Source organism: Hippocampus guttulatus, chromosome 3, assembly GCF_054856545.1.
Source record: "Hippocampus guttulatus isolate MCC_2025c chromosome 3, RoL_Hgut_1.0, whole genome shotgun sequence".
Taxonomy (NCBI): domain Eukaryota; kingdom Metazoa; phylum Chordata; class Actinopteri; order Syngnathiformes; family Syngnathidae; genus Hippocampus; species Hippocampus guttulatus.
Genome location: NC_141263.1, coordinates 15,261,694 through 15,282,121, shown reverse-complemented (window position 1 = coordinate 15,282,121; position 20,428 = coordinate 15,261,694). Strand labels below are relative to the sequence as shown.

Here is a 20,428-nt window from a genome sequence, read left to right as displayed (position 1 = left end):
CTAGAAAAATTTCAATCTTTTGAATAATTCACAAATGAAATGACAAAAAACATCTTTCCTGATAAATTCACGTGTTTATTTTATTCGAAAATGGACATCATGCATTAAACATTTTTGAACATTTTACATTGTCTCATGTGTAAGGCACAAATTCTGTTTGTATTTTCTTTATTTAAATCAGCAGAGGGGCAATATAATCTTAGACCAAACATGTACAGTATGTCCTTACATTAAAACATTGAAAAATAAGTGATTTTTCTTTTAGAAACAGTTGCAAGTGTGAATATAATTCATAAGTTATGTACAGTAAGCATAAGTACACACATACTTTCTATAAATACATCTGAAACGAGATTAGTTTTGAAATGTAAACTATGCAGATATGTGTTGCATTGTTTCTCAAAGAGTAAGAATAGTAAGAACAAGATCTTTAAGGAGTCTGCAAAAGAAATCTATAAAAAACTGAATGCATATATTGTTTTAAATTTACATTTGAAAGAAATGTATGTTCTTTGGACATATACCGTGTTTCTCGATATTTCCGTATTACTTACAGGACGGAATTGTTCCTTATTAGTATGGACAGTAATGATGCAAAATAATCAAGCCTATTTTTTATTGCCACTGTATATGCCTTGCCAAGTCTGAGAGACCTCCAAAGTTATTAACAAAAATTAGCTAAGTGTAAATTGCATTCGTAAAAAAACATAAATGTATATGTTGAGGAGTAAACTTGGCATTGACATTCAATATACTGTAAATTGACCATCTAATGAATACTTGAGTGTCTGAGTAAGACCTTAGATGCAGCATTACAATGAAATTTAGCAGAACAAACCTTCCGAGGAATAGCAACTCACTTTGCTGGATTACCATAAAGAAGGAGGAAATATGTTTAGTTTCACTGTCACAATTGGACCTTTCAGCATTATGGTAAATAACTATCCACCACCCCAAGTAACACATGTCCATCTTTTACTTTAAAGGCAGATAAGTGACATACAGTACTACACAGTATATCAAAAACAGTGTATCACCAATCAGTAGGTTTACAGGGGAACTAATTTGCATGTTTTAACTGAAACAGATTCCACTGTGTCCTATTTTATGCATGCCCAGTGTATGTAAACGTCTCCGCTGCACTCTTAACATGCACATTTGCTCCTTTCCGAGTTCTCTGCCAAGTCTGCGTTGTTGTGACCATTTGTTCTGAAGGTGCCGTCCGGAATCCATGATTTGTCCACGCATCGTTCCATCCTCTTCATGATGAGGTCGAGCAGCACGTCGACAGCCTGGCTGACGTTCTGTCCATTCGCCGCACTCGTCTCAAAGTAAGGGATCCTGTCGGGTGGTAAATGTTAAATCTGAATTAACATTGAATAATCCCGGAGATAAATACAAAAAATACAAACAAAAGTAATTGTTTACAATACAGTACAGGCCACTGCCTTTCTTTGATAACTCTACTAATCTTCTCAAGAGGCCTTTCAAAACTCTGCATGCAGCTCTTTTTGATTGGACTATTTGTCTTTCGGTACAGTTGAGGCAGAGCAAGATACTTGACACATGTGGACAAATATTGACTTTTCCAGGAGGGCCAATTTAGTCTGACGCTGTCTTCTCACTGACTCGGGCAAACAAATTGGCCACTGCCTCCTAGACAAACATTTAAGGAAGAGGCTTGGTGGGCGGGTGACACCTACCCATACTTATCTGCCAGCTCTCGGGCTTCTGCCTCACTCACGGCTCTCTGATCGGCCAGGTCACATTTGTTGCCACATAGAATCACGTCTGGATTCTCACAGTAGGCATGCACCTGTAATTGGCCTGAAACAAACAGTTCTTACTTTCTGTGACCTTGTCAAATATGGAGCGTAACATGAAAATCTAATTTGTATTTATGGAAGGACTATCCAACAATAGAAACATGCGTGGGATCTGACAAACATCCAAGGAAAAGAAAAAAATGCATTGTAAAACACTTTTATGGTATGTGTGCAAATGTTCGGCCACTTATAAGAACTCAAGAGTTTCATTTTCATGCTACATTTTCCTGTTGACGGTGATTCTAATGTGGAAAAAAGAGCCACATTATTATGTCAGGACTGAAATCGATAAAGTTTTAGCTGAATTCCAAATCGTATCATATCAACATTTCCACTGTAGCGATTGCTCCATGATACCCTGTACAATTCAAAATGGTGAAATACATAATTAACATGATCCACGCTCAATATTGTACATTCAGTGCGACATTGAATGGACCTACTCATCCAGTTTCGGACGTTGAGAAAACTTTGCTCATTGGTGAGGTCAAACAAGAGAATGAAACCCATCGCATCCCGAAAAAAAGCCGTGGTCAAACTCCGAAACCTGATGAGAAGGAGCAAAAAAAGAAGAGCAGAAAGACGATTGATTGAAGGGACAGAGAGTGTTAAATACAAAATATAGATTGGACTACCTCTCCTGTCCTGCAGTGTCCCACAGCTGCATGTGGATCTTTTGTCTCCGACCTGAGGAGCCATCAGGACCAGGAGAATTGTATGTCTGTTGAAAACACACATTACGCCTAAAAACATGATCTCACTTTCGGAGTGTTGGTCCGACCAAGTGCAGTAGAAATTCATCACCACTGCAGCAGAGTTAACGGAATCTGGATGAAACAGGCCCCCCATTCAACACTTTAGATTGCTCAATAATTCGTAAAAATAACACCTGCGCGTGTGGACTGACCAATAGTATACATTGCGGGGGGGGGGGGGGGGGGGGGGGGTTCCCCAATTTTGACTTCTGAAGTTTTGCCCTGATGCCAGGAATATAATGTTATGCCTCCAAATTGTATACACTATAACAATTTGAGGAATTTTTTATGAAGTAAATTCGTTTTTAAAATCAAGAAGTTGGTACTGGTGTGTACTCATTTTGCTGCCCTGCAACAGTAAATATAAAGTATTTGTGTTCGCATTGACAAATCCCATTTGCAATCAATAGCTCACCCTTGTGGAAGTGTTTTATGCTGTAGTATGTTACTTAATCAAAAATAGTGATTCCCTAAGGAAACTCAAGGTTTTCTAACAAATACGTCGGTGTGTACTTTTGTTGCGGTTTGTGGATGGGGGGCTCTTTAATGACCTACTTGGTCCAAAAGGAGAAGCTGATAACAAAACGTGAAGCAATAAAACAAAATAAATATGTGTTAAAGGTAGATGTTGGAATGAGATAACTTGTACTATTTTTGTCCTCCTTTTTTTCCAACTATAAAGAAAAGTAGCAGCTTACCACTCGCTTTTCTCTGAAGTCAATTCCCACTGTGGTGATGAACTTGGAGTTGAACTTGCCATCAGTGTACTGGTAGAGGAAACTGGTCTTTCCCACACCAGAGTCGCCCAAGGCTAGGAACTTGATGAGATAATCATATTCCCCATCAGACATAGTGAGAGATGAATTTCTACAACACACAAAAGAACATAGTTTTCCACACTGTAATGACTACAGGAATTTACAAAACACCTTTGGAAGTGAAAAGGGATCACCAACAAACTGTGGTTATAATAAAGTGCAATTCTTGTTTAGGAAAGTCAAGTCAGTTTTATTTCTATAGCACCAATTGACAACAGAAGTTATCTCAAGTCACGTCATGTCACACATGAGGCATAAAGGTCATTTTTCACTTAATTCAATAAATAACAGTGGAGACCCTTGAAGGGTTGTTTTTTATTTTTGCCATGGGAGCGTTGCTTTTATACGAGTAAATGCCTCCCATACTGAAACAGCTATGCCCTAAGTCTTTTTTGATTTTTCATTTCATATTAGAGAACCTAGTAGCAAAGACGAATCAAGAGATAAACACTTTAACTAAGTTGATTTAGCGAAGGGCACATTTATAGACTTCCTGTGGTCAACTAATTCCAGCCAAAAGAACGTGTGCACGTGTCATATGACCAGCGTGCAAAAAAAGAAAAAAAGGATTCAAACAAGCCTAACATTCTTCATTCTTTTCTGTGACCCCCCCCCCCCCCCCCCCCGCACTGATCTTTTCATGTCGAGCCATAAGCTGCTTAAAGTCCTTTTGCGTAACCAAGATCCATGATGAACTCACTCACAGTGATGCTAACAGCTAATACTAGCATGTTTGTTCTTGCACCAAGAGCTAAGACCACCAGGCCTATTTTGAGACGAAAAAAATAATAATAATAGCTGAATGGTTTATTTTGTCAAATGTACCTGTTATGAACAGTTCTAACACTAAACACAATATTTTTTTTTCAGGCTCAGGATTTACTCTAATCTTCTTGGATGAATAGCATCAATTACCTTGTATTGATCTAAAGATTAAATATTCATGAAATTACCTCCCAGTTCCCAAGCTCCAGTTGAAACTGAGTTCCCATATTAATGTACAGTGTTGTAAATGAGGACCAAAACTGCACGAAAGTATGACTTCTACCATATCCAAGTGAAGTTTATTTTACTTGACTCATTTAGTTTCTTAGGAAACGGTCATTGGAACGTATCTGGTATTAAAACCATGAATCAATTCCGTACTGGAAACTGATTGTGTTGATGGACAACTTCATTTTACAGTATATAAACAATTCGGTGGTGGAATACACTATAGTTTATCATGCAGTATAACAGTAATCCCTCGTTTATCGCGGTTAACGGGGACCAAAACCACCTGCAATAAACGAAAATCTGCGAAGTAGCGTCCAATTAACAAACAGGTAAAAAAATATATATATATTTTTTGTTTAAAGTCCGCAAACGGTCCGCGAGAAGCTGCAAAACAACAGCAAGTCACATAGAGCAACATATACAGTACTGTACTCCATGTAAATGTAAAAAAAAAATATATATATATATTTTTTTATATGTTTGAAAAAATCCAAGATGCACTGAACCCGCGATAAACGAACCGCGAAGTAGCGAGGATCACTGTACTCAGTTTGTAATTATCAGTACAACTCCAAATGCAGAGTTGAATACACTATTTAACATCAGCAAGCCAGCCAATAAGCTAATTCAGTTACATTTCCCCACATTCCGTTGCTTGTCATTTTTTAAAAGTGCATTGGATCCCAAAAGTGCTACTGATCCTTCTTAACTGTAAATCACTACTTATGAATTGTAAAACCACTACAACCAATTTGGCCTGAATAGCAAAACTGTTTTTTTAAACTCTACCCAATCTGATGTCAAAGACGAATATTTTAAATAAATGAATTACAATTGATATTTAAAATCGACATACTGTATTCCATTAGTCAGGGTTTTGGAATGTGAAAAAAAATGAGACCTGGTGTGATCCATAACTTGTACAATTCATTTGGAATAAAAAATATCTATTGAGAAGCGTAAGTAAAAATGAACAACTGAGACAATGTAGTCACACAAGTTTGTACATCCTCTTGTAACTTGTGTCAGACAGAATAAACAAATCACATGAAAAAAGTGACACTTTTAACCCTGCAATACAAATGGCAGTGAAATGAGTCAAGTGTTTGTGTCCTGCAAGTAAAACTGTAACCATATATGACAATAGAGCCTCACTAAATGGTGGAACGCTTCCTTCCAATAAGGTCCAGCTTAGCTTCCTGACAATTTTGTTCCATCCAGCTCAGTCAAGTAGGTAGCTAGACAAAACAATCATCAGTGGTTCATATGACTAACAAAACCCCCCAAAACCTACCAGAGAAATAACAACACCTCGTTATCGTTCCTTCCGCAATGCTGAAAAGGAAGCAAACAGGCAAGCGAGACTTTCCGTTTTGTTGGGAAACTCCAGCTTGTCCAACTGAACTTGAACATCTAGTGTACTTACTGTGCTATATAAGAAACACACAAAAACTGAAGACAGAAATGTTGTTCTGTCATTGCTCCTGAATTACTGAGACATCAGGCTGCTATGTGTAACCCCAGCAAGTATAATAATAATAATAATACATCACATTTGTAAGCGCCTTTCATAACACTCAAGGACACTGTACAACCAAGAGCAATAGTAAAACACAGATAAAATAATAAACAAAGAAAGAAAGATTTAAGGCGGGTAGGCAAGTCTGAATAGGTGGGTTTTGAGCTGGGTTTTGAATATGGAAAGAGAGTCAATATTACGAATGTTGGGAGGAAGTGAGTTCCAGAGTTTGGGGGCAGAGCGACTGAAGGCTCTGCACCCCACTGTACTGAGACGGGCAGAGGGTAGAAAAAGGTGGAGGGAGGATGAGGACCTGAGTGAGCAAGAGGGAATGGAGATTTGAAGAAGATCTGACAGATAGGGGGGCGCAAGGTTATGGATGGCTTTGAATGTATAGAGAAGTAATTTGAAGTTGATTCTAAGTTTGACAGGAAGCCAGTGGAGCTGTCGGAGGATCGGGGTGATATGATGGAAGGAGGGGGTTCTCGTGATGATAGTCTTCCCAGTTTTGAATTTCAAGCCTTGGGGAATTCAAGTTAACCGAGGGAATTATGACCAGTTCCAAATACAATTCAGGGTTAGCAAAAAAATTGCCAGGAAAAGCCTTTTACACGTGGCATTTGAATCCATCATGACTGCGTAAGACTTTTGACACTTGAACAAACACTTCATGAAGTATGCCATCACAATCTACAGATGAAATACCGGTACATGAACTAAAATGACAAAACGAAATCACTAAACTCAATTAACGGTAGGTGTACATGGTCCCACACCACTGTACACTATTCACAATAATAAACACATTGTCAAATATAAACGCAAGGTGCCCCGAACATCCCGACACACTTCCTTGATGTTCGGCCATCATATCATTCCCTTACCGGTTTGTCAATTAACATTTGAGCAATGTTGCAAAATTGTCAAGTTGGAACTTGTCCGCCTTGCACACCCCCTCAAGTTCATTCCCTGCCAGAGAAATGAAATTCCATGTCCCGACAGCTAGCTTCTGTAGACAGGGATCGTACTGCCAAGGTCTCCGCCTTTGGCCGCCACCCAGCTCGCGAAGCACTCGACCCCTTTGGCCCCTCCCACAGGTTGTCAGCCCACGGGGAAGGGGCACCCACGTTGCCTCTTCGGGCTGAGCCGCACCGGGCCACCGGGCCACCAGCTGTCTCATTTTGGCCCGCTAAAATTAACTTTACGATACTGGTACCGGTACTTGGTGCAACACAAGTATGCACAACTATAAATCAAATGTATTATCTGGTTGAAAGAGCTTCATTCCTTAACCACCATACCCATCATTTGATTTTTCATGCATACCTGTGCCTAATTGAAGAATTGAAGCTTGCAGCGCTTAAGTTCAATTCAGCCACATTTTAACTGCACCAACCTGAGTCTGTGCAGGCCAAGTAGTTCCACTGAAATTGAAAAAAATCATCAGATAAAGTAATGGGGCTTTTCCTGCAAATTTCCAAGAGTAATGTCAGTTGACAAAAAGCAACTTTAATCATTTTGACAAGTAGAAGTTAAGGACCCACCCTGGGCAGCAATCCAGCTCAGAGGATGCAATCCGGATACATACACTACACAGCAGCACCAGTTACTGCTTGTGAGAGACACACACACACACACACACACACACACACACACACACACACACACACACACACACACACACACACACACACACATCAAACTGACACTAAAGTGAATTAAGTGAAACAAATAGAACACGTAATGACCCTCAGCTGGTCCTCATGTGGCTGCACTATGGCAAGATGTTTACACATTTTTTCGAGATTCTTGATTTCCCGCTTAAGCTCTGTCAACTCTACTAGTACGCTCGCTGTCCTCACGTGGAGGACAACTTTGGCGGACAAGTAGGAACTCTTATTTTTATGATACAAGTGAGGCAAAAGCGTGAACCATTTGAAAACTGTTTGCTACTAGTGAGTGGCATTATGGAATTCTCCTGCGGGTAGTTCACATAACATTAATGCGCAGTTTTGTTTGTAATTGTCTTATTAGTATGCCATAGTTGTCCTACTGATGTGGAGAAATGCCATTGTCGTTGGGGAAACACATGACTGGCAAGACACAGTAGTTCTACTAGCACGTTTGAGTCATTTTACTAGTGCTCTGAAATGTCTTATGAGTAAATGGACCTTAAGATGGATATCACAGTTAATGTATAATTCAGCATTTATTTATTATCAACGATATTCAGCTTGAGTTATACTGTATGTACTAGTAACTACACTCTTTGTCCTCAGGTCAACTATGGAATACAAGGACAACTACCGTACATGTTACGAGTTGGACAAAACTGAACTGGTTAACAATGGTGCGCTACTAGTACTAATAGTGACATGACAAAAGTTTACTAGTTAACATATTGTATGTGATTCATATGCACTACTAGTAGTGTGCAGATGTCAACTAGCGCAATTTTGGAGTAGTCGTTCTACTCGTGAGGCCAAACTGCACTACTTCAGAATGTTGTGCTGGCACTAAAAATAAGTGACAACATTTTACTAGTTAACATATAGTGTATCATAAAGAACAGTAGGGTGCAGTTGTCAACTAAAGAACACTTGTGCCACACTAATAACATGTAGTTGTCAAAGCTGTCCTACTAATATGAGCAAAGAGTGTACAAGAACATGGATCTAAAGCTGAATATCGAATAAATGCTCAATCGCTTTATGTCCTTGATATCCTGCATAAGATGAAATGTTATTTATTACTGGAAGTCATTAGAGCAACAAACATGACTAGCTAGACCCAGTCTTTCTACCTGTGGGCCCTTGTCGTGTTACTAGGGCTCTGAATTGTCTTACTAGTGAAGACAAAGACTGTGCTGGAACATGGACCTTAAGATTTATATAAAGGATATGATATCAAACAATTGAACATCTATTCGAGCAAGGATATTCGGCTACTAAGGTCAATGTACTAGTACGCCCACCGTGATCCCCAGTTAAATTTTAAAATTCAATAAGGTCAACTACATGTTACTAGTGAGAGGCAAAACTAAGTAACTGTACAACTTCTAGTGTGATAAAACTACACGAGACAAAAACTCGCGCTTCAAACGAGTAGTGCCAGATGTCAACCAGTGCACAGTCGCTGTCCTGCAAGTGTGCTAAAGTTGCACAACTATTGTGCAGAACTGTCATACGGTCGTTGAGAAAGACTACAAGGTACCAGGGGGGAAAGTTGGAGCTAGCTGCAAACAGATGCTACTTGCTGACATTTCCTGAAAGTTGACTGGCTTCACTCACCTCTTGTCGCTTGGAAGAATGAAAAACAAGCGCACCAGGTTTACAAAAGAAATTTAAATGACTGACTCTTCCGAGGGCTAAGTGAATGTGTCTATCGCGTCACCTCTGAGCCATGGGATGTCGTGGAGCCTGGTTAAGGTCAGCTACTTCATTTGCCAAAGCAAAATGCTACTGAGTTGAGAAAGAAAAAGGAGCTCCTCCTCCCCGCCGGCTCCGACTTGTTAATTTCATCACAGTTTCACTTCGAGGAAACGTTTCTAAACATGCCCGGGGAACATCTATTGTTGTACATAAGTTTGGTATTTGGTAACCTGTTGGTCTGGCGAAACGCCTACTCAGTATCCATTCCCGACGGAGACGGGCGAGGAGAAACGCCAGCAATTATACTGAGCCGAGACGAGTGATGTTTTCAGGACAGGTATTAATACGGTTCAAAACACCAATTCAAACCACTAAATGTGAACTTTTTTTTTTTTTTACTTTATTCAATACATTTTTAAAAATGTAAAATACAATCCTGGAGGGTCTGAACCGAGGTTACACAGATTTGTCACGGGGCTATTGCACCGCGTGGCCTCGGTGTAGTGCCGAATCGCAAGAGCCCCCAAATGTTTTTTTCACTTCGAGATGTGAGTGCGCGAACTCAATTTTTGTCAATGACATTCACTTAAAATAATGACATACATTGACACCTAAGCTAAAGCGCTACTATGTGAGTTACGTGGGATGTTTTGCAGGAGGTGAAGACTGGTGCAACTCATTATGGAAAGTGGGCTTGACCCGGTGGATGCACCAATGCAGAAACTTTCAACCAGAGTGCGAGAGATATATCTTCAGAGTTGTGCCGGTAAACTATCTAATTCCCCTTAATTTGTCCAAAATTTGCTATTCGATATATATAATGATACACACAACAATAGATTGTGTTGAAATTTGTTTGTTGATTAACCAGAGGCAAATCAGATGGTGGCAAGTGTGTTCTGACTCCCATTTCACATGAGTTTGAATGTGACTTGAGTACAATAACATGACACACCCAGAAGGGTGTGCACACCTATGTAAGCACACATCTCAATTGTTTTAGATGTATTGTACAGTACTGTTACTGTAGCCCAGTGATGATGAAACTGTGGAACAATTACCACCAGTGGTACGCAGGCTGAAGTGATACGGTAATCACTTTTAAAACTGCTGCTGTAAACTATGCAAAATTTTATAGTAGCTTAAGATTTTTAAAATGCAGTCCAGTACATTTGTTAAATAGAGTTTGTTTGTATTTAACATTTAATTAGATTTGCATCAGGGTTATACCCCTCCAAAAGCCATCACCTTTTCGTGGTGGACGAGTTTTGCTTTTCTTTTTTTAAAGCATTTTCATTTTTATTTCACAAAATATTTTTCAATTTTCGTTATTTTTCCATGTTTAAGGCAATGTTCACATTTAGACTTCATAATGCCACTGTTTTAATTCTAGTCATTTTGTTGGTACTTGGTGATCGAAGTACTTTTTGAAGTGCTTGGTTTACAACATTTGAGGACCACTGCTGTAGCCTCTCCAAATACATGTACAGTATATTTATCACAACGTGTGCACAATGTATGACACTAGAGGGAGCCAAACAAGTGTTGCAGCAGTAATCGTATGCAATAACTGCTAATTTGGTTATAATTACTGTACCACTATTGTTTGGGTAAAAATGATTGTCAGTGCGAGTGACTGACACAGATACACGACACACTACAAACACCGAAAAAAATGTTTTTATTTTTGCTTCATTTATGATCAAATGATATTGACGAACTGAGTATTGCTTTGCTGGTTTAGTCCATTGTTGCACTTTAGCCGGATGAGTTCTTTCCACTACTTCCATTGTCCTTCAGTGCCACATCCTGGTTCTGCGGCGTTGTGGTTTTTGGCACGACGTCATAATAAGGTCTGTAGATATAGAAACCACCAGCTACACCAAGCAGTGTGGCAAAAGCCATCTGTGTGAAGGGTATTTTTTTACGAAGCATCCCCCTCCAACCCCCAAATCACAGGTTCAGTGGTGAGAGCAGAAGGTGGTCCTGGAAGAAAGGAAGAATACAGTACTTTACTGTACAGAATAATGAAAACAAAACACTTTCACTGCAGATATCGCGAGACTTAGTTGGTTCGTGTTAGCATAATGGCTGGTAGGCTGCCAGTCCTGTTTACCTCTTGAGCTGTCTTGAGTTTTATGTTGATACAGTACCAATAATTTCGTGGCTATTTAAAATCACAGAGGAAACGTCCAAAGCGTGTTACTGTAAGGGAAATAGGAGGGAGAGAGAGATCGAAAATTAAAACACGACGTTAGAACGTCTTCAACGAGAAGGACACCGAGGAGACGTGTTAGCATGACGCTCACTTCCTTATTCTCTGCTTTCGACTACAGCACAATATCCAACGAGTTCGACATGTTGACCCCTGCTGGACAAAAATGTACAATTTACCTCGTCATCTCGTCAAATAAGTCCAGTCAAAGAAAGGCGTATTTGTAATATATACTAAATGTACATTTCTGGTTGTATTTGGTTTAGGAATATTTATTACAGTACTGTGCATTTAAAAATGCACTTTTAATTTGAAAATAGGAATCACAGCGGATGTATACGGAAGTGCCATTTCTGTCTTCCCGAAGAACCTGCCGAGCCATATCGAAGTCCAGTACTGTACTGTACTCCTTTTCAAATCAGCACCCGTGCACCAAACCAGTTGGTGGCGATAAGTCACCACTAAATTGTTTGCCAACCGCCAAAAATAACAACAAATAGAAAAAGAAGAAGAATAAACGAAGAATTGCGCGTACTCGTGCATTTCATGCTTATGGATCACGCGCCCCGACCAAAGGTATGGCCTAACTTTGTTAAAAGAAATGACCGCATTCTTTAGTGGAAATCGGGCAAACGGATTTATATTGTGCAAACTAACAGGATCAAACAACTCGGGGTAGATGCATGGTGCAAAAGTAATCTTCAACACCAAACCCTGCGCGACTGCTGTCCAGAGGTCCGACGTCAGAGGTGAGACCAGCCGGCGCGCCGAGGAGGGCAACCCAGGACGCGATGACCGCCTCGGCCACCTCATTTTAGGTAAGACGATGACAGGGGAACCACCTCTGACCACCTAGTGATCCTGCCCACCATGGTGAGGAGGTGAGTATACATGCGGGAGGGAGGTGGGCTGTCCTACCCATCTCCGGCAATGCAAACGGGGCTCAAAAGGTGTGTCGTCGTACCCTACCATGCTGGCATGCCATGCAAGAGTCTTTGAAACTTAGCTTGGAGCCGACGTGTGCACATTTTGAGCATGACGTCTCTGATCCACTGGTGAAAAGACATTTTGATTCTCTCCTCTTTCATCTCAAACTGCTTTAAACAACAAAGCGTATGAGGGAAAAGTGGTTAGGACTGCACAACTTCCCGTGTTTTATGTTATGTGATGTGTTTATTATTTTACTTTATGTTAACTGTTTTGTTAAGCGCTTTGTTACAGCTGCTGCTGTTGTAAAAGCGCTATATAAATCAGCATGTATTGTATTGTAAGAGTCAGCCAATGTCCTGACGTGACTCTTGGGGCCTGACCAGACAAACCTGGCCACCACCAGTTTTGTGGAAACCTTCACACCTGGGTGGGAAAGGCTGTGGATTGTGTCCAAAACATGGTACAGCGAGGTACTAGGCAACATGGGAAGTCGTTCGCCGGTGGAGACACCACCGAGGAGTGCGGCATTGGCGTCATCAAATGTGATGTCCTCCAAACGCTGTGCGGTGGCGGCCGTACAGAGGTTTTTGGAGGGAGGAAATGACTCGTGCGGTGCACACAGGCACTGGAAGTGACTTGTGTCTGCTCGTCAGAGTCATGATTAAAAAACATGTTTTGTTGTTTCTGTTATCGTGAATTTTCAGATTCGAAGCTCTTGACAAACATAAAATCCCACTTATCAGGTATTAACTTTTTTTGAAAGATTGTTTAAAGACTTTCTTTTACTGCCAATTAAGGCCTTATTTTTAGATTTATTGATTCAATACCTTTGAATACTTTTTAAGGATCCGCAGGAACCCAGTACAAAATATAATCCGTCATGTAGGCCAATGTAATCATAAAACGTAAGATGGTTTGGTCTTTTGGAGATGATTATAAAGTTGTAATGTTTACATGTTTCCTTCACCAGACGTTAGATGTATGTCTTCAGCATTCACGCCAAAGGTTGCTTCTACCACACATGGAGACTTTCAGACAGCGTTTGAGGTTCGGGACAACCGAGGAGGATGTCAAACTCAGGAAAAGAAAATCACTACTGTACACAAAGGAAGATAATGCTCCAATTAGGACAGGTGGGTTTCCTTGTTGGTGTTTGATGGTTTTCTTGAAAATAGTAATTCGTTACTAGTTTCTTTCCTCAAACAAAGAAAAAGTAATTTATTAGGTTACCTGTAACTTGAAAACAACATGCAAGTACCGCCATTATTTTTAACACTGGTATCCCCAACGTTGGTAATTGGTGTTTTTCACTCTACTGTAAAGTCATTCTTCTTTCTCTATACAGAAGTGATGCGAGTTGCAGCTTTTTCTGTGATTTTCCGTGTCGTCAACTGTTTCCTGGTTCAAAGCAGTTTTGTTCCAGATGAGTACTGGCAGTCTGTGGAAGTAGCCCATCACATGGTCTTCAAATATCCTTTCACCTCGAATCATTTTGACACCATTCATGCATTTTCTATAGTGTTTGTCCTCATTAGGGTCAAGAGGTAGAGTATCTAACCCTCAACTGCTCCCCAGGCAATTGCTTTTATATCACCTAATCAAGTTTTTTTTTTTAAAAAACTTAACAGTGTGACTTATGGGCATCTGACATGGGAATGGAAGGAAGGCATAAGAGGCTTCACCTATCCTCTCTTCTTTGCTGTCATCTATAAAATACTACACTGGATAAACTGCGACTATGTGTATCTTCTGGAAAGTATTTTCTCTATATTCAGCCATGTTTGGGTCATATGTGGTTGTTTATTCAACCTGGTTGGTTTTCCCTGCAGATTTGGATTCCCCGACTACTTCAAGCACTCCTTAGTGCGTTTGCAGACGTGAAGTTCTTCTTCCTCATGAGAACACTGGAAGATCGAGATATTGCAAAATGGACGGTAACTAGACTTGTTTTTTTTTTCTTCCCAGGTTTAATGTCAATTACGTTGGATGTTGACTGTATTCCCATGTTTGTGCAGTTCTTCTGCCATCTGTGCTCGTGGTTTACATGGTTCCTCTGCACCCGAACGTTAACGAACAGCATGGAGGCCACCATCACTTGCCTGGCTCTGTCTTACTTTCCGCTGCCAGCATCCAAAACACACAGCAGGTCTCCTTGACGTGGTAAACTCCTCTCTCTCTCTATGTGAAGTCAATTCCCTGCTGACACCATGTTCATGTTTTATTTCCCCTTCAGCAAAAAATATTTGACCCTCGTTGCCCTGGCGATCATTGTTCGCCCAACGGCCCTGATTGTCTGGCTTCCGCTGTTGGCTTACCATTTCTGGCAGTGCAAAAACAAACTGAGGCTATTCGTTCATGACTACATTCCCATAGGGTTCGTTGTGTTTTATGTTCACAGCTTTATGTTTCAGATTTTGTTTGTTTGAATGTAACAGCATTTTTTGTTTTTTTCAGGGTTTCAGCCGTTGTGATTTCGACCACAATCGACTGTATCTTCTATGAAAAGGTGAAACATACATTGAACAATTCATTAGGTACTCCGACACAGTTGTACAACCATCATGTTAGATGTTCCAACAATTGTGCATTCAAGAAGTTAATATTTCGAAACTGTTTCCATATGAGCTTGAAAGGCGTGATTGTGTGATATGGGCAAAATGTCATCTCGATATTTTTGCCAGGTATCTTTAACAGTACAATAATGTTATTACTTGTGACCTGTTGTAACTGTCATATGCTTGTGCAGGAGTTTTTTGCCTCACTCAAATTATCCTCAAATGAGGGTAGTTCGAGCGTGGTTTTTTTTTTCTCCCCCTCTCCCTCCCTTGTTTCTTTCTGACTTTCGGGTTGAGTGAACGCTGGCGCGTTTTGGCTGCCGCTGCTCAACCCGTATTGTTTTGTGTTTTTTGTTATTGTAAAGTGTCCTTGGGTGTCTTGAAAGGCGCTTATAAATAAAATCTATTATTATTATTATTACTAAGGGTTCGTGGAAAGCAAGCATTTGAAAAACCAAACAAACAGAAGAATGTGTAGGTTTTTTTTTATGAGAACTTACTGTCAGATCTTAACATTAACAAAGTCAGCAAAAACTTAAAAATGAAAACTTTCACATTGTACTGCAGCCTGTGCTTTAATGATGAAAAAAAATGCTGCAATTGAAGTGTTTGTTTTGTTTGCGTGCGTGCGTCTGCAAACTGCATCGTGTGTGTTGTTCTATATCAATTCGTCCATGCACGACCCCAGTCAGTATAAGCAGAACCCAGCACACTGTATGTGCAGTGGATTTCTGCCACTTACAGTCTCCTACAACTCAGTTAATCATGCTCCAATTGATTGGTGCCTGTTCTGAAAAAGAAACTGAGGCCAGGCCAAGCCTATCAAGGCCGGGGGGCAGAGCGGGGCCAAGCCTTTCTGTAACCTGTAACGGAAAAGCGCATTTAGTGCGGAAATTAGGTAAGAGCCTCATTTAGGGGAGCTTAGTCCTTTGCTGTCATCTTGTGGCATCTCTGAAATCATCGTGTCAATTTTTTTTTTTTTTAGGTTTTCATTATTCATGGATGGGGTCAGTTCCTATGCACTGGGAAATAGTGTGGCTTTACTGGACTTTTTGTGCTATTTTTAGTTAATGGTGTAGATTTCTGTTTTAAAATGTGTGCCTAGTCTCACATTCTGGTCTCTAGTGTGAACTGCAAATGAAAAGGATGTTTTGGGTTCATCAGTTGTTCTCTGTTGTGTAGTGGATCTTTGTGCAGTTCAACTTCTTGAAGATAAATGTCTTCCACAATGTGGCCGAGCTCTACGGCACCCATCCCTGGCACTGGTACCTCACTCAGGGCTTTCCAGTCGTAATTGGCCCCCATCTCCCATTCTTTTTTCATGGATGCTTCCTGGCTTTCCGACGGTACAGAGTCCTACTGGTGGCCATCACCTGGACCATTGGGGTTTACAGGTAAAGCATCGTAATTCTCTCTCACTCGTTCTTTGCTCATATCTACTAATATTAATGTCTAGTCACCTCATGTCATGTTTAAATTCTTGTCAGTCTGCTTCCACACAAGGAGTTTAGATTCATCTACCCTGTGCTTCCCTTCTGTTTGATCTTCTGTGGTAAGTTCCTTTGACAACTGTATTAACAGCGTAAATTCACATAATAATAATAATAGATTTTATTTATAAGCGCCTTTCAAGACACCCAAGGACACTTTACAATAACAAAAAACACAAAACAATACGGGTTGAGCAGCGGCAGCCAAAACGCGCCGGCGTTCACTCAACCCGAAAGTCAGAAAGAAACAAGGGAGGGAGAGGGGGAGAAAAAAACCCCCACGCTCGAACTACCCTCATTTGAGGATAATTTGAGTGAGGCAAAAAACTCCTGCACAAGCATATGACAGTTACAACAGGTCACAAGACATAAACAATGAAGACGGTGAAACAAGGGAATGTATGAGGGAGGGGGTGATGGTGGGGGACTAGCTTCCGTGCGTACTTCAGGGGAAGGTCAAGATAGCAGATGTTGTTTTGGTAGCAGGCTGCCAAGAATTTAAGACAGCCTTGAGTCCGTGGCTTATGTCTCTTTAGTGGCGTCGATCAGCCAAATCCGTGATTCTTCTATTAAAAAAATAATAAGAAAAAAATCACATGCCACTCGAACTGCGTTTGCCATACTTTGCCCACCCTTGGTTTATCCAAACGTTGTGTGTGCGTGTGTTAACAGGTGTATCGGTGGGTCATATGAGAATGTGGCGACGAGCAGCCGCATGTGGTTTGTTGGCAGTCAACCTGCTCATAGCCCTCTACACTGGGCTGATTCACCAGCGAGGCGCTCTGGACGTCATGAGCCACGTGCGTACACTTTGTCACAACGTGTCAGAGCCGGACGTCCTCTTCCTCATGCCCTGCCACTCCACCCCTTACTACAGGTACCAACTGCGCGATAAGATATGGATACCTGTAACAAGATGTAAAGTTTTCTATCCTCTTGCAGCCACATCCACTGCCCACTAAAGATGTCATTTCTCGAGTGCCCGCCTGATCTCGGCCAAGCGGGCCCCATGGACGAAGCGGACAGATTCTACGATGACCCGCTTCTCTGGCTCCGGACATCATTTCCACACAGGCAGTCACGTCCTTCCCACTTGGTTCTATTTGACGTTTTGGAGAAGGTAAAAGTGCTACCACATCCATCAGAGTGGCTTATGGAAAGCTGTTTTAGCATTTCTTCAATATCCTTGATAGTCAACTTAAGGTCCAGGTACTAGAGCCTTTTTGGGATATTAAGGACATTGAATAAATGCTCAATTGGCATGAGGAGTGAGTTTAAAGGCAGACATGTTACTAAATGCTCATACGTATTATGTTGTAGGAGATCTCCATATTTCTGCAGGACAATAACTACAAGAAAACAACAGACATATTTCACACTCATTTTCCCGAGGGAAGACTTGGAAGAAGAATCTTTATTTATGAAAAGCACTAACAACCATGGGAACCTCTTGGCAACAATGTCTGATATTAAAAAAGGCTGGAAGTAACATCAAGTTCTATAAAATCACCCCCCCCCCATTACTGTTTATTAACCAATTATTGTTGGGTTTCTGTGGTATGGTTTAGGGATTAATATAAATAAATAAATTGACCAGATCGGGTTATTGGCGCATTTGGAAATACACTCCGAGCGTGCAATGGTTTACACCGACAGTTCGAATACTCAGTGCATTATTGAAATGTGCTGTTCAGTTATTCACAGTGCACCAAAAAAGTGCCGGTGTGCTCTCCAGGCGCTCTGACTGAGGACACGGTGCACCATTGTGTCTCGTGGTCCGGAAACAGTTCAAGACGAGCTGCTGACTGGTTTAGAACAGAGCCTGCATTCAGAAATGAATGGGAGGAGAGCGCGCTCTGCATCTCTTTCCGATTGTTTTCCTTTCAATCTATGCTATCGGGGTGCTAAACAGTGACCCTGTCATTGTTGGTCATTGTTTTTGTTATGTTTCTCTGGACAGATTGAAAATGGGAAAGTTAATTCCTTATGTGTTTTACGTATTTGGTCAATAAATGATTCTGATATTGTATATCGTTATTCTTATTATTATGATTATGAAAATCCGATATGTAGAGAAAAGACGAGGGCAGCTTTAGAATCAGCGCAAAAAAATCATATTTGAAGATCATTCAGAAATGTAGTAAAGATTTGTTGACTGTTCATTTAATTTGTATTTATTACTTTTATTAGATCCCAGCTGTTTCTGTGACCACTGTGGGGTTTTCTTTCATTAACAGAGCGATACCAGCAATCTGTGTATTTACAATTCTGTACCAGATATCCACAATAGGATATTCCTGGGTGAATAATAGATGTCTGCAATGACAAACCTCAAAAAAAGCAAAGACCAAAAATATACTGTAGGTCTCAGAAAAGTTTTTTTTTCACGTGAATGTAATATTTTTTCACAATAAATATGCTACGTGTATAATGTTTACAGCATTTATTGTTAATGTATCTGTATATAAAGAAAATTGAATCATGCGTCAGAAATCCTTCTATGAATCAAATCTTTGCTTGACATGCCACAGTCCTAGTTTAACCCACATTCCGTACCAGTAGGTGGCGGTAAAATCCATAATGTTAAGTACCAACAATTAAATAAGAAGAGCCTGTCAGAATGTGATATGTGATTGGAAGGAAAGGCCAGAGGGGCGGAAAGAGTGTTAAGCGAGTGGCTACAAATAAACTCAATTGGACAGGACAGTTGATCGCAAGGTACAGTGGAATGGAGGTGAAGTGAAGGCACTTGTGGAAATGAGATTTAGAGAAATGATGTGAAACAATGACCATATATTGAGAGAACGGTTTGCACATTGTGGTTATGTGTTAACATATAGATTTTCTAAAAAATGATTCAGGGAATATGTATATTAGAATATCATTTTTGGACATCTCAGACAAGCACAGCTGATTAGCGGTAATATACTGTCGTTCATTTAATACATATTAGATATTGTGGTTCACACTTTTAACCGTTAGGTGGCGGAAATGTACCATCACGGTGTTTGCCAACCGCCAAATATTCAGAAGAAGAAAGAAGATGGTTGCAGTTGACAATTAGGGTTGGCTTGTGTCCGATTTGGGCGTTTTTACGGTTGATAGTAACTTTCTGTTTTGGTATTAAACATCCTTTGTCTTCTTTTCGGCGGCTGGAAAGTGGGCAGGCGCGACGTTGCTCTCGACTGCAAAACAAAAGACGGTTGTGGCAGCGCAGCGGAAAAGTACGGCCACTGTCCGAGAGTGAACGAGGAGGTGATGGACAATTTTTAACGTGGTGCATTGGGACGTGGGGTAGATTCCCTCCGTGTTTCAAATCACGGTTGACCCCCAAAACAGACAGTCGGGAAGAAGATCAACGCGAGAGGAATTGTAAACAAAGGTGGCAGCGCACATTGTTTCCAGCAGCATGTGAAGACACCGAAATACGGAGGTATCTTGACTGACGAGCCTCGTTCGGTGTTTTGCTTCGTGTCTTGAGACCACATTTGACGAACGCCACTACATCCGACAAGTCAGATCTAGTTAATTTGTGTAGCCTTTAATCGCAAAAGAATCTCAAAGGGCGTCACCAGCCCATAGTGGACAAAGATTTTTGACATCGGCCTGATCTAAACCTCATTGATTCCGCTGAAGTGGTTAACTTACAGAATAATTTTTTTTTCTTTTGTGGAGTTACTTTGCCAATTGTTTTCCTAACCATGAATGCTGGGAAAAAAGTTATTCCTGCCAAGAAGAAGAAAAAGATGATGTCCATTCAATTAAAGCATGAAATAATTGAAAAATATGAGCGAGGCGTACGCGTAGTCGACTTGGCGAGGCTGTACGACCGTAACACTTCAACGATATGTTCCATACTGAAGCAGAAGGAGTCGATAAAGGCTATAACACCAGCCATGGGTGTTAAAATAATTTCAAGACTCCGCACCTCTGTCCATGAAAAGATGGAGAGG

At 40.6% G+C, this 20,428-nt stretch overlaps 3 protein-coding genes across 11 annotated transcripts; 1 reads left to right on the top strand and 2 right to left on the bottom strand.

Annotated features, from left to right (window-relative positions):
• Positions 1–54: 54 nt before the first annotated feature.
• rab27a (RAB27A, member RAS oncogene family) lies at positions 55–9,466 on the bottom strand. Of its 8 annotated transcripts, none has more exons than XM_086107011.1 (8): positions 9,205–9,466; positions 7,459–7,526; positions 7,311–7,338; positions 3,280–3,448; positions 2,462–2,547; positions 2,270–2,373; positions 1,704–1,827; positions 55–1,341 (listed from the first exon to the last, which is right to left on the bottom strand). In XM_086107011.1, the coding sequence occupies exons 4-8, from the start codon at positions 3,430–3,432 to the stop codon at positions 1,146–1,148; spliced, it is 663 nt and encodes a 220-aa protein (XP_085963137.1). In that variant the 5' UTR covers positions 3,433–3,448; positions 7,311–7,338; positions 7,459–7,526; positions 9,205–9,466; the 3' UTR covers positions 55–1,145. The 8 variants fall into 8 exon arrangements, with proteins under 8 accessions (XP_085963137.1, XP_085963135.1, XP_085963134.1 ...); XM_086107009.1 differs by having other exon boundaries at positions 7,241–7,338; positions 7,459–7,523; XM_086107008.1 differs by having other exon boundaries at positions 7,459–7,523.
• A 1,481-nt stretch (positions 9,467–10,947) lies between these two features.
• On the bottom strand, positions 10,948–11,603 carry pigbos1 (PIGB opposite strand 1). The gene is made up of 2 exons (XM_086107015.1): positions 11,402–11,603; positions 10,948–11,271 (listed from the first exon to the last, which is right to left on the bottom strand). Exon 2 carries the CDS (start codon positions 11,218–11,220, stop codon positions 11,044–11,046), a length of 177 nt encoding a protein of 58 aa, XP_085963141.1. The 5' UTR covers positions 11,221–11,271; positions 11,402–11,603; the 3' UTR covers positions 10,948–11,043.
• A 118-nt stretch (positions 11,604–11,721) lies between these two features.
• Positions 11,722–18,959, top strand: LOC147207612 (GPI alpha-1,2-mannosyltransferase 3-like). Of its 2 annotated transcripts, XM_086107004.1 has the most exons (14): positions 11,722–12,076; positions 12,160–12,318; positions 13,401–13,563; positions 13,776–13,899; positions 14,065–14,182; positions 14,260–14,364; positions 14,446–14,576; positions 14,664–14,804; positions 14,885–14,936; positions 16,168–16,379; positions 16,473–16,537; positions 17,148–17,352; positions 17,418–17,595; positions 17,796–18,959. In XM_086107004.1, the coding sequence occupies exons 3-14, from the start codon at positions 13,452–13,454 to the stop codon at positions 17,907–17,909; spliced, it is 1,557 nt and encodes a 518-aa protein (XP_085963130.1). In that variant the 5' UTR covers positions 11,722–12,076; positions 12,160–12,318; positions 13,401–13,451; the 3' UTR covers positions 17,910–18,959. The 2 variants fall into 2 exon arrangements, with proteins under 2 accessions (XP_085963130.1, XP_085963131.1); XM_086107005.1 differs by having other exon boundaries at positions 12,160–12,249; positions 13,422–13,899.
• Positions 18,960–20,428: the final 1,469 nt, after the last annotated feature.

What these genes read in the sequence shown, in the direction of transcription:
- rab27a (XM_086107006.1), bottom strand. An exon ending in ACTTCAGAGAAAAGCGAGTG is followed by an intron (nt 2,548 to 3,279) that starts GTAAGCTGCTAC and finishes TGTTTTCAACAG; the next exon opens with ACATACAATTCTCCTGGTCC. An exon ending in GAGCTGGCAGATAAGTATGG is followed by an intron (nt 1,342 to 1,703) that starts GTAGGTGTCACC and finishes ACCACCCGACAG; the next exon opens with GATCCCTTACTTTGAGACGA.
- pigbos1 (XM_086107015.1), bottom strand. Translation starts at nt 11,220, where the DNA reads ATGCTTCGTAAAAAAATACCCTTCACACAGATGGCTTTTGCCACACTG.
- LOC147207612 (XM_086107004.1), top strand. Translation starts at nt 13,452, where the DNA reads ATGGAGACTTTCAGACAGCGTTTGAGGTTCGGGACAACCGAGGAGGAT. An exon ending in GAGATATTGCAAAATGGACG is followed by an intron (nt 14,365 to 14,445) that starts GTAACTAGACTT and finishes ATGTTTGTGCAG; the next exon opens with TTCTTCTGCCATCTGTGCTC. An exon ending in TGGACCATTGGGGTTTACAG is followed by an intron (nt 16,380 to 16,472) that starts GTAAAGCATCGT and finishes AATTCTTGTCAG; the next exon opens with TCTGCTTCCACACAAGGAGT.